Genomic DNA, 18,204 nt, shown 5'->3' with positions numbered 1-18,204 from the left:
AAAAATCATGCAAAGATATTCCAGTAGAACCAGAGATTAAAGTGCATGATACGTCCTTTAATATTGGTCATTTTTGAAGGTATAGTCCATCAATGCTGTGGTGACGGGTAGAACAGAGCAAAGCATGGCTCTGCCTATGCATCTGTCTAACAGCTGCATTGTGTAGCCTTCATTTTACACGGCTGCCCAGGGGCTTTGCTATGCATGTCCCTGAATGATAAAGGGAGTCTGCTGATGAACATAGGGCACCGGGGTCGCCAGGGAAACACGACACTAGACAGCAAAAGCCATTCCAGTCAGTGATCACAATGAATCAGGCCCTCTGCATTTTCAACCATAGTTCATGGTAAAATAAACACATTTAAATCAAACTCTGAATGTGTAATGGAGCCTGGGGGTGAATATGCACTGTACTGTCCAAGAAAATGACTTGATGATTTAAACACAAGACTGATCACACTCCCACTATAAATGCATGCAAACATGTGCTGCTTTAATCAATGCAACTATTCTACATTTTTATCTTTAAAGGTGTTGTCCCCTTCAAATCAAGATGATGCATTATAAATAAGATGTTAACCATGAGGCAGACATGAGGAATCCTGTACCTCACATGTCATGCCTTACAGCCAAATGCTCTGCTGAATGAAATATGTCTGTCTGTGTGTGTGTGTGTGTGTGTGTGTGTGTGTGTGTGTGTGTGTGTGTGTGTGTGTGTGTGTGTGTGTGTGTCAGGATATCCCGCTTTCCAAAGCAGCAGTCTGACAGAAGAATAATGTGTGTGAGGCTCAATTCCAGCAGTGTTCAGTAAGGCAGCTGCTGGCCAGAGTGTGTTTAATATGTAGAGAGAGAGCAAAGTAAGGGAAAATATTTAATAAGTCAACAGTACATCTCTTTTAATCAGAAACACAACAAAGCCCTGAAATATAGTTTAGCCTTCAGAAGTATTTCCTGCAGTGCATGAGTCTGTGCAAATGGAGCATATAACAGCAGGAGGTCAGACATTTGAAACCGACTCTTAAAGAAGGGCAATTAATACACACCACTGTGTTGCATTTTAGGATAATTACATCTATTTTTTCATCATAGATAAATCACTTATCATTTGCAATCAATTACTGAACAGACTGGTCTTGGTTTTGACTCAAGTAAGACACTGGATGAAGCTGAATTCTGAAAATGTGTTTTCATGATGTGAGGCAGGTGAGTGTAATGAATACAACCTAACAATTCATGTCTTATTATTAATTATAAACTAAGCAGATTCTAAATCTTATCTTCAAGTTTCTTTGTAGTTATGACTTTTTTATTTAACATGGTTTTCAACTTTTCTAATTCCCATTTGCTTACTCAATAAGCAGTTTTAATGACTGAGTATTTTGCTTATTGTTGTACCTCACTGCTCACCCTAAGTGCTACTGAAGTCAATGTCCAATGCCCTGATATGCTTTTATACCATTAACCCTCATTTCTTGAAGAGTCATAGTATAATAATAATTGTAGCATTAATCTTCATCACCATCATCATCAGTATAACCCAATTATATTGTCATTATGGGCTGCAGAAATGACACGTATGGTCAATCATCAAGATTTAAAGAGTAGTGTTTCCACATTGGAGACATATTTGACATTTACCTTAGTGAGATAACAGCAAGTTTGACTATTGCTATTATGCTTTTAGATCAGCTGCCACACTTTAGAGAGCATCAACAAGTATGTATTTGTAGTTTCAGACGGAAGTGAAACTATCTTTAGATAGACAGGTAGAGAGGGTGGTTGTGCATCTGCTACAGCAAACTAAAAACTAAAAAAGCCCTCAGTGGTTTATTTAACAGCTGTACTGTCATTAATGTACTGTCATTAATAATTAATAAAACATGCACACAGTGTGAAGAGGTTAAACAATAGACAGTGAATAACACAGAAATCCTAAACACTGTAGCTGACCTGCAGCATGCCTGCATCATCAGAGTCTGCACTTTGTCAAATGGATATTTCCAGCAGTGTAATGGACCCAAAGCACTCATCATCTGAAGATGCTTCCAGGAACATGAGACTGACTCCATAGTCTGACACACACTCCAGACCTCGACACAGCAGAGAAGTGAACTGGAGGTTCACTGCTTCAAGGTGTGGCTCCAAGAAGTTATAGAGAAGCTGCATGATGCTATCCAGTCTGCATCAACTTTACCACTAAGCTTAATTCATTTAAAGGAAAGGTTCACAATTTTTCCATATCTGTTTTAAAACAACAATAAGGAACCCAAATGAACACTGAAATTGTTTTTTCTTGCTGTGATCATTCCTCCTGTTTATATTGGCCATTAGATAGAAGATCCCTTCAAAACGCACTTATAATATAAGTAGCATAAGAAAAAATCCTAAAGCACAACTACACCTCTAAACAGTACTAAGTAGCACTACTGTATAAAGTGGGACGTGAGTGTAGGTTAAAGGGACATTCTGTGTGACCTTTCCCATCATTCAGCGAGCTGCAGGAACTGCAATAACACTGACAGCCAGCATCAATCTGCCTGCAGCTATGTGGACTTCTAATTGACGCAAACAAAGTGTCATTTACCCTTTTACAAGTTAATTAGAGCACAGAGCCAGACAGAAATAACTGCAGCTGAGGTAATATGCGTCCATGCAAATCACTGACAAGACAGAGCTTCTGTGCCACTTCCTTTTTTGGCTCAGTAATGAGTGTTTTTAAGTTGCAGGGATGCAATAAGAATAAACAAATGTGAACTGGTTGTCTCTTTAAAGTTACAGCAAAACTTCAGGCTGTAAGTGTAGAAACTAACAGTGCATTGTTTTCATGTGGCAGTCACAGACTGGCATCTCTGACTGATTTAATGCCAGAGCCCAGTCAACAACCAAAAAACAATAAGTGTGCTTCTATTGTAGTTACGTAACATTTATGCAGGCCTCCGGGAACTGAAGTGAGCCTGTTAGAGCTGAGGTACAGTGCTGAGATGGCAGCTCTTTCCTTTTGCTGGTTTACAAGCTGACAGGCAGGATTCCCAAAGAGCTGTTAAGTTATAAAGCTGTCAGTTTAGGAGCCTCGCAAAGGAACAGAGAGCCTGATGCTAATAGGGCACTATCTTTAAATGAATCAAAACTGCTTGATCGCACTTTGGCCATAGTGAGAGGACCAATCACAGCATATTATATTTGTCAGAATGTGTCATAACTATGAGCCATTTGTCACTGTGAACATGCAGTGGATGAGAATATTGTTTTTTTTATATATATATATTATTGCAAAAGCTGCAACTCTGATCTAATAGGATCCATGCATGCTATTAATGACAATGTAATTCAGTGTAGATGGGAATGAGCATAGTGGATCATTAACTACCTTCCATACATTGTCTCCTCCTCACCTTGATCTGATGATATGGTCCCGAAACATTATTCTTCAGCTCTCTGCTGCCACCTGTCAGTCAAATACGGTGTAGTTGATCAGACTGAGAAGCAACAACTTGCAAATAAACACATTTCCATTCACATACTGTTGTATGTATACAAATACAGCACAAAACAAGTAAGAGGATGTAGTTCTGGAGAATATTCCAGTGACCAACATCTGCATTTTTATATTTGGCAGGAGTTTATGAGTGAGTGTGATTTTAGGTGAAATCTTCATAGATGTGTGTTCTCTCTGCCGTCACTCATCTGTCTGAACTAAATAGAAACACTGACCTCTTGTGGTCACGACAGTAATAGACTGTAAATGTCAGGAGTTTATGATAGGAGTCCTTTAAGAATTCAACTTAGACTCATGTTATGTTGTGGAAAATACAATTAGACATGATAAAATGTCCATTTGACTCACATCACCTAAAGTTACCAGCAGTTACAGTAGAGTTACCAATACGGTAATATGCTTAAAAAGAGACAATAAAGAGAGTTATTGTGTCTTCAATCCTGAGTTTACTGTAATCTGTTAGTTGTTGCAATACCTAAACATGACAATAGATGGCGCATTAAGCACTATACACTGCTGTGATTACCTAACTTATTTCACTTCTTATTTTAATAATGAAATGTACGCCAAACTGTAATAGTCAAAATTACTTCCATCATTTCTTATCCTGGATTTAAGCATTTTAGTTTTTTACACTTCATAGTTATGTCTTTTATAAAGTATTTTTAACACTTTGTTCCTCTTCTGGAGCTCTGCTAAAAACAACTTAGCTTCATGCTAGTCTTGATGGCTGGAGCTACTTTAGTGTTTTTTAAGAGAGATGTTTTAGGTCTCGTTCCCCTGTCGTTGTCCACAACTTTTTGGTACACTTTGAAACAGCAAACAGATAAAAGAAATAAAAGGAATAACTCACACTGCATCCAGCTAGCCAGCTCCGTTTATCATAACGGCAGCGGGAGAAGCTCCGGGTCTCAGCTCGTCCTTTATCACCTGCTGCTGCTGAAGCCGGTGCGGTCCAAACTGCTTTATCCTCTTTCTCTATTCAAGTGAAACTCTTGTGAAATTATGTTTTTGTAGAGAAATTACCAAATAATCTTCTATAACTTCCGCGGCTCCACTTTAACGTCATCTCCTGAAAACTACCGTCAGCAGGAGTTTGAGTGAAAAAAAAAAAAAAAAAAAAAAAAGGAGTTTGAGTGACAGTAGCTGACGGAGGCTGTGAATGACTGTGGATGAAAGCCAGAATTGTCCAATCACAGTAGATTAAAAAACATAAAACAACTGCCAATAAAAGTGGGCGTGTCCGCACTGAGCCACGCCCCGTGGGAAAACTGAAGGAGGCCAATCAGAGAGCAGCTTCAGGTCATATGCTTGTCAAAATTTTGAGGGCTCTGTCCATAGACTGTGGCTGTGTCTCAATTTGGACCCAACTGCGAGGCTGCATCCTCGAAGGACGCGGCCTTTGCGGCCTTCGAAGGATGCAGCCTTGAGGAACCTCCGAAGGACGCATCAACCGTTGTTAAATGAGACGGTCTAGCCTTCGAGGCATTTCCTGGTTGCGTCACCAGCTGTTCCCTCCCATAAGACGAGAAAGACGTCTCGACCGAAAAGACGGTGAAAAAGCTGACAAAATTATAAGAGAGAAGAAAGGAGAAGAATAAAGGAAAGGAGAAGAGAGAAGGAAAACACACAAGAAAGAAAGAAAGAAGAAGAAAGAAGGAAAACACACAAGAAAGAAAGAAAGAAGGAAAACACACAAGAGAAAGAATAATAAAATAATAATAATCTGTAAATAGTTATTTCTGATGTAATTTTTGTAAATAGTGAAATGTTTCATCACTTGATAATAAAAGAAAATATTTAATCCCTTGTTCTTCCTGAACAGTAGCACTTTATGCAACCCTGTTATAAATTGTACTGAAGTTGTAAATACTAAATGGAATAGACGTGTAACAATGAACAATATCTTTTATTTAATAACAACATAAAACATCAAAATCTTCACAATCAAATAAAAAATAATGAAAAATCATAAATAAACACAGTTCATAAATAAAATCAAATTAAACACATCTATATAGATGTATATTTATTTTTCTATTACTTTTTCCAGGAGAGAGAAGAGCCTCTCCATCCTGTCTTTCCCCTCCTGCTCCCTCCTCTCCTCTGCCTCATTTTGCCTTCTCATGTCCTCCTTTATGAGGTCAAGGAGGTCATCCTCCCTCCTCCTCTTCCTCCTGGGCCCTGGCTGGTCCTCCTCCTCCTCCTCCTCCTCCTCTTCACTCTCCTGCTCACCCACTGCGGCACTTGGCCCTGGTGTGTCCTCACGGATGGAGGCAATGAGGACAGGGGGGGGGCAATAGATGGCCTCTGCCCCAGTACCTCATCCATGAGGACAAACCACGGCCAAGTGCCAGCAGTGGGCTTGCCGCTGGCCCCCTCCCCTGTCCCTGGATATTTGCAATCCTAAGGCAGAAATCAATCATGTCAGCAATTTTCAGCAAAAGTATTTAGTAACAGTAAAACTAATCCAAACCTGTAGGCTACCTACTTTATTTTATTTTTTTTTTAAATTGTCCCATTTTTTCTTTGGCCTGGTAGGGCTGGACCTTCCCCTCCAGCCCAATCTTTTCCAGTACTGCTCTAAACACAGAGGGAAGCAAGAGAAAAGGTAAACACAAGATCACATCAACACAGGGATGCAAAGATGTACAAAAATGGACATCAGGCTTGCCTCCATCCCGCCGTGGCGGAGTTTTTGGCCCCCGTGAATAGATGGTCATTTTCCCCTCTTTGTTTAATCAGGAGCTCGGTTTGCTCCTTGCTCCCTAAAATAAAAATAAAACAAAATGTAATGTAAAACATGTTTTTTTTTACTATGTCAACAGACAAAAGGGTTCTAATATAGCAAAAAATTATCATAATAATGATAATAATGAAGTATAACATATAATAGTGATAAATAATCCCAAACGTAGCTCTTTATTAAAATCTAAATTTGTTCATCTTAGTCCATTTATTTATATATATATATATATATATATATATATATATATATATATATATATATATGTATATATGTATATATATATATATATATATATATATATATATATATATATATGTATATATGTATATATATATATATATATATATATATATATATATATATATATATATGTATATATGTATATATATAAGATATAAGTCAAGTAATAAAATATAAGTAATTAGTAAAAGTATAAGTAGTAATAAGTAAAAATAATTAAATAAAACAAACCAATACTTACACTTGAATGAAAAGTCTTCACCTGTTGGTGTCGCCATTGTTGTGTTTTCGCGGCACTGAACAGCGCCGCGCAAAGGATCTTGGGATTTGGGAGGCCGCGAAGGATAGTAGCGATGCATCCTCGAAAAAGAGGGAAAAGAAGGCCGCATTTCAAGGCTGCATTTGAAGGAGTCTTCGAATTGGGACAGACTTCGCGCGGTGTTGTGACGTAATCGGCCTCGAAATGCGTCCTTCGAGGATGCAGCCTCGCAATTTGGACCAAATTGGGACACAGCCTGTATATAAGAAGGCTCTGTCCCAATTCAGGGGATGCATCCTTCGAAGGACGCATTTGAAGGCCGATTACGTCACAACGCCGCGCGAAAGCTGTCCCAATTCGAAGGCTCCTTCAAATGCAGCCTTGAAATGCGGCCTTCTTTTCCCTCTTTTTGGCCGGTGCCCCGCACACAGGAAAAAAATAGAAAAATACCATTTGGAATCAATTTATAATGAACGCTGACTGGTGCTGAAAGCCAAACAGGCGCATTTTACAAGCAAATAATTGTGATTTCATAATTAGTTAGCATTATCTAATTTATTTATATTTAATATGTTTAAGTAGACTTTCTCTAGATGTTTGGAGGGGGCGGCGCATTAACCAGCCGCCAGTGGCACCGAGTGGCACACATCACTTCTTTGTGCGTGTTGAGACTTTTAGAAGATGCTTAACTCAAATAAAAAATCTTACTAATCATATTCCCTTAGTGTTTGAGGATGTTTTAGGTCCTCAGAATTCATTTGATGAATGGAACAAATACTTTAAAAATATACTTATAAAAAGATTATTTCATGTCCAACTTCACTGAGTTCAGGAAAACACCTCCATCGTATCCAAAGTGGATGACATTTGGCTTGATGAAAATATGATAATAATAACAAATTGACAAAATAGTTTCTTTGAAGGAATCTTGTGAAAACACAGCCTGAAAGTGATACATTGTGTGAAGAAGAAAAGTATTTTTAGGTGAATGATCAACCATTCGCTTTATTTTGAAAGAAAACGAGTAAAATGCATATACACAAAAGGTTGAATATTGTAAGTTTCTCAGTTCATGGTCAGATTTGTTTTTACACTTTAACACTCATATTTCCTGAAGAAGGGAAGATTGTGTGTTTCTTGGACACTATTTAACCATGTTTGTCTCTTCGCTAAAGTCTGACAAAAATAGACACACAGTCAATAAGAGTTAGAATTAAGGGTTATCCTCTCTAAAATATATGGATTCAGAACAGGATTCAGATGTGTTCTCAACATGAAAATCATTGCAGCAGGCACTTCTTCTTTGGTCAGAGTATGTTTACAAAGGAAGGCTGCAGTGTCTCTAGTTATAAAAGCCTCTCCAGTACCAGCAGGTACAGTTGAGGCCTGCAGCTATGAGCAGGATGACCAGCAGGGTGATTAACAGTCCGAAGGCGAGGACGGTGACACTGACGGCCCAGATGAACGTCCTCTTGGACATGTCGATCATGGGTGACCTGAGGGCCATCCGCACCCTGCGAGCCCGTCTGCGGTCCTGAGGCGGGTACCGGGCCAGGTTGACACTCTCCATGCCCAGCGAGCGGACCAGGCACGCCCTCTGGTGGCTCAGCTGGTCGAAGCTGTGTTTGCCGTGGTAGCGACCCATACCACTCTGACCTGGAGGGGGCACAAACAAGGCAGGTGTCTGTCATTTTCACACAGCTCACTTGTATCTACCCAGTGATGCTCCTATCTATGCTGAAGCCTCCAGCAGAGATGAGGAGCTACAACACCACTTGCTTTTTTAAATGTTCAAACTTGTAGTCTTCAGCCCCAACTGATGCTTTTTTCACATGTACTCCTCAAGACCTGTAAGCAGTGTTTGGTGTGTAAATCAGTGTAGTTAACCTTTAAAGTGTCGATTTGTGACCCTGCCTGCTACAGTTTAATTTGGAGTCTATGTCCCACTATGTACAGTCCTTGTCAATGTTAACTCTACTGTGGGTCTGTGGAGGGACATGTGTTTCCTCTATTATAATATATGGTGTTGCCAGAGTTACTACTTCTGGAATTGAATTCCAGATGTCTGCAGCAGTAGACAGGAACTTTACCTCTGCACCACCTGTGCAACAGAAGTGTATTTTTACATGAAAATATTTACGAAAGCAGCTTTGAGTTACTTGGAGTTTACAAAGCCACAGTGAAGTTGTCAGTTGAGTGGAAAACAGTATATTATCACCTAAATCTTAAGCAAATTCTAAACTCACATGATTTGAAATGGTGCTCTATCTCTGTACTGTGGAAAAGCAGGCCATTGTTTCAGCTTGCTTTGGTTGTTTTTTCTGTTCTCTAGAGGCCACAAATGAAGCCTCTAGTAACTGAAAGATTAAACAATACACAAAGGAAAATATCCACTGTCATCTATTTTTATAATCTTGTTGTAATGTTATGTGAAGAGTATGAAATGGCTGAAAGATTACATCATAAAAGCAGAGCCAGACACTCTTGTGTAGCTGTGGTGCATCGCGGCACTGTGTTGTTGCTTCTTGCGTTCATTCATTCATTTGATTCATCTGTTAAATAAAGATGTGGCAATCATCTCTGCAGCGGCAGGCAATAAAATGAAGGCTGGATTCCCAAAAAGTTTCATCATCATATATTTATATTCATCATTGTGTCATGTCAGCTGCTGTTTCAAAAGGTCAGAAATCAACTCTCATCCTCGATATTTAAGCCAACATGGAGGTGCTGACAAAATAAAAGTGTAAAATCTACAATTTCCTGATAACTGCTGAGGACGACGGTTGAAACAATTGAAAGCTCCAGTAGTGCTACTAAAAGGACTACTGGAGGTGAGTTTAAGTATAGTTTTGCAATATTTATCTGTACATTTTTTCCACTCAGTGAATTGATTGATCATTCAGTCTATAAAATCTCAGCCATTTGTGGAAAATTTGTCATCAGTCTTACCAACACCACCAAATGGGAGGGAGCTGAGCGTGTAGTGCATCATAACATCGTTCACCGTCACTCCTCCACTCGTGGTCTCCTCAATCATTCTTTTTATGGCCTTGGATAGACAGTGAGGGAGTGAGAGAGGAAAAGATAAAGATAAAGAGTTATAAATATTAAGCCTAGTTTTTAAAGTCTCCTCTTTCCTGCTGTCTCTCACCTTCTTGTCAGAGCAGAAGATGTAGAGGGCCAGAGGTTTCTCTCGCTCGTTGATGAAGTTGATGGCATCCTCCATGTCACTTACAGTCACTATGGGCAGCACAGGACCAAAGATCTCCTCCTGCATCAGCCTGGAGTGGGGGGGCACGTCCTTCAGCACTGTGGGGGCTGCATGTGCAACATTGACATTCATTAACCATAAATACAAACAGGTGACAAAGGAAAAAAACAACATAATGCGTATTAATAAGGTGTTGGGCCACCATGTGTTGCCAGAACAGCTTCAATTGATTCAAACCATGTCAGCAAAATGCCCCCCACATCATAACAGAGCCACCAGTTCCTCTCACTGTAGGGGTCAACCATTCAGACTGGCTTTTCCTTGAATTTGTCACCTGTCTACATCAACCAGATTTGTACACATTAACAATTACTCATCTATGCACACAAACGTTAGACACATAGTTTCACAACATTCTGTGCTGGACCATATGTATGCTTACTTTAGGTAATATTCTTGGGAGACACTGCCTAAATTTCCATTGTTTTGCAGATGATGCCTAATTATATTCATCAATGCCAGAAGAAACCAATCAGTTAACTAAACTCATGTCTTAAGGACATAAAGGCCTGGATGACCTGCAACTTTTTTTTTTTTTAAGTATATTTTTTGGGCCTTTTTGCCTTTATTGTACAGGTTAGTAGAGAGACAGGAAACTGGAGGCAGAGAGGGGGGAATAACATGCAGGATAGGACTGCTCGGTGCAGGATTCAAACCGGAGTTGCCTGCAGCGAGGACTGTAGCCTCTACACATGGTGCTCTACCCACTGAGCTTTGCTCAACCCCAACTTCCTGCTACTTAACTCAGAAAAAACTGAAGTTATTGTGCTTGGCCCCAAACACCTCAGAAACACATTATCTAATGACATAACTACTCTGGATGGCATTACTCTGGCTTCCAGCACCACTGTAAGGTACCTAGGAGTTATATTTGATCAGGATATGTCAATTCTCACAAATTAAAACAAATTTCAAGGACTTCCTTTTTTCATCTACGTAACATTACAAAAATCAGACACATCTTATCTCAAAACTAGTCCATGCATTGTTACTTCTAGGCTGGATTATTGTAATTCATTATTATCAGTCTGCCCTAACAATTCGGTCTGGGGGGCAAACACCCTCTTTTTGTTAAAGAGTAGGCTCCTTTTAAAGCTTATAGTTAGGGCTGGCCAGGCTTGCCTTGAACCAGCCTCTAGTTATACTGCTATAGGCCTAGACTGAGCTCCTCTCTCCTTCTCTTCCTTTCAATCTGTGTTTGTGTTTGATGTGAAAATGCATCTTCTTACCAATGTACCGCTGTGAGGAATCACTCTGTCCTCCCACCACAGGAGTGTAACCCTCCATCAGACTCATGATCCTGTTGAAGTGACGCTGGTTGATGATGCGGCCGTAGTCAGGTGAGCATTTGGGATCAGCGCCATAAAATTCCTGCGGCCAATCAAAATCACATAAAAATCCAAAATGTGCAGGTTTAAAGACATTAAGCTATCAGAGAGGACGGTACAGTACCAGTAGAGTTTGTCGGATGCATTCCACCACACGGCCCTGAATGCATGGCTCACACAGGATGTAGTCTGGAGCGATGCATGTCTGACCACAGTTGATGAACTTTCCCCATGTGACACGACTGCACACACAGCAGGTATGAAAGAACAAATTTACACTTTCTTTAACATTTAAATCATGTACAGTGTGAATGTTTCAGTGTTCTGTTGCTTTGAAGAGGTCACATTCAGGTATTCATTCATGAATGTGTAGCTACAGAAATAGAAAACAACTAAAGCTGAAGGATCATAGAGTACCAGTGGCTTATATGATTTGTCCTATTAAATTGTTTTAAATCACTGTCTAAATATCACATTTCATTTTTTATAATATCTTAGCCTGGGCTCCATGCTAACACATATTATTTTCTCTTGCATGCATTGGTGTCCATTTTTTCTTTTTTTTCTTTGTAATTCATTCTTTGTTTTTATTCCTTCATCATTTTTGTTCCTTTTCTTTATGTTGTTCTACATTTGTTCTGTCTTATTATCAGCTTGTCAATCAACTGTGAAGCACTTTGATCTACATTAACCTGTATGAAAGCTGCTCTATAAATAACGTTTGTTTGAGTGATTGATTAAGTTGCTTGTTGAATAAAATAAGCCTCCTCCTAAATATTAGATGTAGTCTGACACCAAATTACACACTGTGGCAAGTTTTTAAACAGACTTTAAGTCTATGTCAAGTAAATGTTCAGTATAATGAGGAAACATATAGTCCTTTTGTACTTCATTGACTAAAGCATGCAAAGCATCAACACAGTCCTTTAAGCAAGAACTCAGGGCTAAACCTACAGGGTACCAAAGTCATCTTGAAATGAAATGAAACTGTTCAAACTAGATAGACATGTTGTCATTAGAGCCATGTCTGAGAGTCAGTGGAGTGTTACCGGCAGGCGATTCTGATGTCACAGTTCTTGTCGATGTAGCAGGGGCTCTTCCCTCCCAGCTCCAGCGTTACCGGGGTGAGATGACGAGCAGCAGCCTCCATCACCAGTTTACCCACTGTGCTATTTCCTGTGTAGAAGACATGGTCAAACCTCAGCCTCAGCAGCTCCTGGGTCTCTGACACTCCACCTGTCACCACAGGGTACAGCTCCTGAAAGTAAAGGGACTTTTAAGTGTCGTCAGTCACATTATGAGATGAACAGAGCTATACTTTTAGTGTTTTTACTTTTTTTTCATGCATATGCTTTCTAGTTGGGCAGCTGATGGATCTGGCCTTCTACAGTTATACATGAGGTGATTTCTTCTCTATCTTTTGGGACAGTCTCAACAATGAGCAGCTTTAGCCTAACCTACATTACTTAATTTGTTATATTAATTGTTTAGTAATGCTATGACCCCACAGAGGCAAGCCTATTATGATCCACAGTGTGCATGTTTCATCCATTGATAAAAACAGTGAGAGGAAAGCTCCAGAAAAAGCTAGTAAGTGGACCTTGAGTTGCTTTGTAATTTTATATTATTTAAATAGTGAAATGGATTTGATAAGATAGTGTTTGTTGTATGGTACAGTACATGTGATCAGGACATTTTAATCTGACAGTGCCTCTAAAAAATGACAAAAACTTCCTTGGATTTCTAATAGTAGTAAATGTCAGACAATGAGCAATCATTTTTAAGCCAAAGACTAAAAAGACAGAAAAATAAAAGCACTGGTTATAAGTCCCTCTGTTGTCTGAGTCCTCACAAGTCTTCTTGGACTCAGAGGGAATCATTTTATACAGAAGACACTTTGCCTCGGGGTAAAAAAAACAAACAATCTGTGATGTCCTGCACTGTGTTGGTACATGACTTTGACATTACAGCCGCTCTGTACAACATTATTCCATCAACAATAGCAGCTGTTGTTTCAGACCTTGTCCAGATAGCGAGGCAGCAGCGCCCGGAGGAGGAGGGACGAGTACTCGCTGAGCTCTGACGGCTTCACCACCGCAGCGTTGCCTGCAGGGACAGAACACAGTTTTCTGTGAATGGAATGAGATCACTGAGTGACGGAAAGCAGAGAAGTAGGAGGCTGAGAACGCAGAGATGGAAAGGTTGTCAAACTAAAGTTCACCCCGGGATATTTTCTCTCTCAATTTTCCTCAAATCTGTGTTGTAAAATACAAGTTGATGCTTTGTTTTTGTGTGTTAACAGTAAGTATTTTCTCCTCAACTAGGATATATAAATTATTATCCATTATACTTGTGTCTTAATACAAATCAGTAGACCCTTAAATTGCTTAATGTCTGAATGTTCCCTTACTTTTGTAAACTTGTGGACCGAACTCAACTCACTTAACCACAAATGTGAGGATAATTGATGTAGCAAATGCAAAACTTAGCATTTAAAAATCAATCAATTGCATCTTTTTCTACATTAAAGTTGCTTAAACACTCCACTTCAACCAAATGATCACAGATTTAAATGGTTTAATTGGTTTTATAGGTTTAAAAAAGCACACTCATGTTTCAACCTCCATTTATTGGGTTCTTATTTTCATGTTGCCCCACAGCTGACACATTTATAAGAATGTGCTTTGTCTCCATGGACAGTTACTGCTTAGAAATAACAGAGGTTAAGAATCTCTTGAGTCCTTTAAAGACTGTGTGAATTCAGACATTTTCTTCTAAACACATTAAATAGGTCATAAATATATTTCTAAAAAATGTGTATAAAGCATTTCAACCATTTAGATTTGAATTGTGGAGCTAGGCTTCACAAACTGTGTTTCAAGATTTCTGTGTTCAGTTTAGTGGTGATGAGCATAAACCCGCCCCTGCTGCTGTAGAGGTATAATTACATTCTGCGCACACTACTACTACTACAGTCTACAGTTAGCCAGTTAGCTGGGTTAGCCTGACGAGTTCGCCGCTGAGCTAGCAGCTGAGCTAGCCGCCGAGTTAGCCGCTGAGCTAGCAGCAGAAAGCTCTCAGACTCCTGCAGTGGAGACACACACCAACGGGGCTGGCCCCGTAAAATTACCCCGAAGTTCCTGCAGTGGAAATGCGCCAATAGCGTTCATGTTTCTGGTAGAGGTGGTGACTTTGATTGACAGGTGACACTTGGTAGGGGGCGGGGTTTCAGCGAACTCGCCGGCATGCCCACAGCATATGGGAGCAGAGAAAGAGGCTGATTTTTACACATCTTTGAAGGCTAATTTCATGTATTTGGCAGGGTGGTTAACAACACACTTTTCTGTGGTATGTCAAACTCAGAACACATATTTATTCTTACTTTACACTTTACTTTAAGTAAGTTTAAACCTATATTCATTTACTTTCTTTGGCTATTTGAAAAAAGCAACAAACTGTAAACTCAATATTTATATATTATCACTTTTTTAGTTGAAAGGGTGACAAACAATTGCCTGCTTACACAGAGCAACATTAACATTCATTTGGAGTCACATTTCTGCCCACTTGATAAATATATATACTGCTTGATGCTCCCTTATCTTCTCCAGCTCATTACTAACTGTGTCTGTATGCTGTTTGCTGCTGGACAGGTAGTGTGCGGAGGGTTTATAAGAGCTTTTTACTGAAAACAGCCATCAAAACTGTGTAATTGCGACCAAACAATCAGCCGAAAGAGTCAAAAACACAACAGCTGAGAGAAACTGCAGAGCTGAGACACTTTTCATACAACGCATGTGATCCATAATTATGAAATACTGATAAGTGACAATATCACACTTCTCTGTGCCTGCTCGTTCCAACACTAGATTGATGCTCCACGACGCTATTTAAAATAAAGTAGTCTATTTCCTGTAGTTCCACCATTCTGTCAAATACAAGCACACTGTGCATCTTTATAACATATTAGCCCATAGTTCATCCTGATATATTTGGTATGTAAATTTGGGATCCAGACTGGAATTTAAAACCCTCATGAACCACACACTGACGTGAGCCTGAGCAGAGGTCTAATCAGCAACCAGTGTAAACACTGGTGCGGCTGTGCGGGACCTTTAAAACACATTTCTCTGGGTTATAATATAGTATGCAATACTCACTTTAAACTACTATTTCACCAAAAAAAGACATAGCATTTGCACACTGGTATTAAAGGTCAACACAGCTCAGAAAGGTTTCCTACCAGCAGCAATAGCTCCAACCAGGGGCAGCAAGGTGAGGGCCCAGGGGTAGTTCCAGGCTCCAATGATGAGTACCACTCCCAGGGGCTCAGGTTGGATATAAACCTCATCTGACACAGTGAAGAGGGTCCTCTCTACCGGCCGAGGTGCAGCCCACTCTGCTAGTTTCTCTATAGCCAGGTTGATCTCGTTCTCAATGCCAATCAGCTCCAGGAGCGGTGTGTCGTACTGGCTCTGTAGGAAACCCAGCACACGTCAGTCACATATTAAGAAAAACGTGTTCGATGCAACAGTGTCTGGTATCTTCACTCACCCTGTTGATGTCCTGTTTGAGAGCAGTGGAGATCTCGGTCTCTTTCTCAGTGATCATCCTCTGCAGGGCATGGAGCTGCTGCAGTCTGAACTCCACAGGCCGAGTCCTGCCGCTCAGGAAGGCCTCCTTGGCCCGCTGCAACGCCTGCCTCTCCATAAAAGACCTGGACCTGGAGCACAGCAATGAGTCTCTGGAACTCTAGATAAAAAGTGCATGTGTGACAGCAATTCAGATTAATTCATTGGAAGAATCTTCTATTCAACATGCTGAAGTGTTCTTGGGTGAGATACTGAACTCCACATTGCACCTGAAGGCTGTGCTGGTATGTGTGTGTGTGTGTGTGTGTGTGTGTGTATGAATGTTGGCATGTAGTGTAAAGTGCTTTGAGTGGTTGGAAAACTATAAAGTGTACAGCACTTCAATATAAAAACTGAATAGAACAGAGTTACTTCTGTCAGCTCAATGCACTTTATTCTGTAAAGCAGATATTACACATATTAAAGAAGACCAAAGAACACCAAAACAACAACACTTTTAGATTTCTTAAATCTAAAAGTTAAGTTCAACCCTCCAGGTTAATTGTGTCATCTTAAGCCTCATAAATCCATTGACCTTTTTATTAGCACACGATTCAACATCAAAATACAAAGACCTCAGCTGTCCTTCTTTGCTAGGATTTAAAGCGCAAACACACCTGCAGGTAAAGCAGCTCCCAGGACAGTAAAAATCAGAGCTGTGCTGGATTTGAAAACTTGGCTGTCAAAATGCCCAAATCCATATCAATAAAAGTCTGTAGAGGAAACCATATTATCACTGTGACACACACATGAAACCTCACAAAATATTTATAAAAAATAGAAAGATCTTCCCTCCTTGTAGCCACATTTGATTTGCTTGCTGATTTCTTGTTAATAAAAGTATTTGTGCTAAATAATTGAATTTCTGTCTGCATCTGATGTCACCTAGGCAACATCAACCTCGACATCCATTCTTATGCACTTGTACTTTACTTGAGTATGTTTTTCAATTCATGCTTCAACTAGCTAGCTATTAGTTTCTTTAAAGCATATTATATAAGCATATTAAATATTAAACATCATTATAGATTGAACTACCCAACAGTAGATAAAGGCAAAACAAAGGTTAAAAATGAATAGGAAATACTAGTAATGTGTATGAATGCATTTCTAAGTAGCATTTAGAGATAATGCAACTGATTTAATAATTCAGTAATAATGTTTAAGAGAATAACAAAGGCCTTTTTAATGTACTGATTTCATAATACTTGCATACTTTATCTTAGGTAACATTTTTATAACATGACTTTTACTGAACAGTATTTGTATTGATGCTGAAGTAAAAGAACATGCTGCTCACACTGGATGTCCATCAACAATCATAAGCTTGTATTTGAGTTATGTTATCCATAACAAAGTCACATTCATGAATAAATATATAAATAATATATATATATATATATATATATATATATATATATATATATATATATATATATATATTTATATATATATATATATAAATATCTCTATTTTATTTTATTTGAGTCTTATTGTTGTGTCAGATCTAAACGTGGTTATATCTAAACTTGTCAATATTTGTGTAGTCGATTCAGACTTTTTAATATTATACATAGTAACATACATAGTTAAAATAAGAAAAATGACACTTACCTAGACTTGGGTCAAATATGCATGCAGTGGATTCTCTATCAAATAAAAAAAGAGCTCAGTAGTCCAGCAGTGATGTGAAGTGAGAGCGGTTCATGTGACTGACGCGCTGCAGGCTCACTGTTCATCTGTGCGGCTGATCTAGGATCAGTTTACCGGGGAGGCACGCTCACTGTAACCAGGAGCTGCTCTCACACAGCCCACCCGAGACACTGCGACCCTTGATAACATCAGACCCCCACCCCTGACACACACACACACACACACACACACACTCTCTCTCTCTCTCTCTCTCTCTCTCTCTCACACACACACACACACATATACTCTCACACTCTAAGTAGTGCGTTTCAGCTGAATCACAGAGCCTTAGCAGCTTTTTGAAAATAAACTGTAGCTCACTTGTGTTTCTCCTTTAATAGCTTTGGGTTAAGTTTTTACCTACTCAGCCATACAGGTCAATATATCCTATCTCAGTAGCCTATATCAGTCCTAGCGGCCATATCATAAATTACAATAACCTTCAGCTCTTGTTTATAATATGCCACTATCATAATATTCACCTTTTCAAACTCATAAATCAGTTCCAATCACCATTAAACAACCATCATAATGCATT

The 18,204-nt window shown here is 39.3% G+C and overlaps 1 protein-coding gene across 1 annotated transcript; it reads right to left on the bottom strand.

The window, feature by feature from the left end:
- Positions 1–7,886: 7,886 nt before the first annotated feature.
- Positions 7,887–16,882, bottom strand: LOC128360808 (aldehyde dehydrogenase, dimeric NADP-preferring-like). The gene is made up of 10 exons (XM_053321318.1): positions 16,869–16,882; positions 15,898–16,045; positions 15,587–15,818; positions 13,364–13,449; positions 12,393–12,601; positions 11,468–11,585; positions 11,245–11,386; positions 9,896–10,062; positions 9,694–9,793; positions 7,887–8,400 (listed from the first exon to the last, which is right to left on the bottom strand). Exons 1-10 carry the CDS (start codon positions 16,880–16,882, stop codon positions 8,087–8,089), a joined length of 1,530 nt encoding a protein of 509 aa, XP_053177293.1. The 3' UTR covers positions 7,887–8,086.
- Between the last annotated feature and the right edge of the window lie 1,322 nt (positions 16,883–18,204).

This window comes from Scomber japonicus, chromosome 6, assembly GCF_027409825.1.
Source record: "Scomber japonicus isolate fScoJap1 chromosome 6, fScoJap1.pri, whole genome shotgun sequence".
NCBI lineage: Eukaryota > Metazoa > Chordata > Actinopteri > Scombriformes > Scombridae > Scomber > Scomber japonicus.
The sequence above is the reverse complement of the archived record's forward strand: the minus strand, read 5'-3'. Positions and strand labels throughout refer to the sequence as shown.

Coding starts and splice junctions, on each gene's coding strand:
- LOC128360808 (XM_053321318.1), bottom strand. Junction 11,387..11,467: donor GCATCCGACAAACTCTACTG/GTACTGTACCGT, acceptor GATTGGCCGCAG/GAATTTTATGGCGCTGATCC. Junction 10,063..11,244: donor TTCCTCACAGCGGTACATTG/GTAAGAAGATGC, acceptor TTGCACATGCAG/CCCCCACAGTGCTGAAGGAC.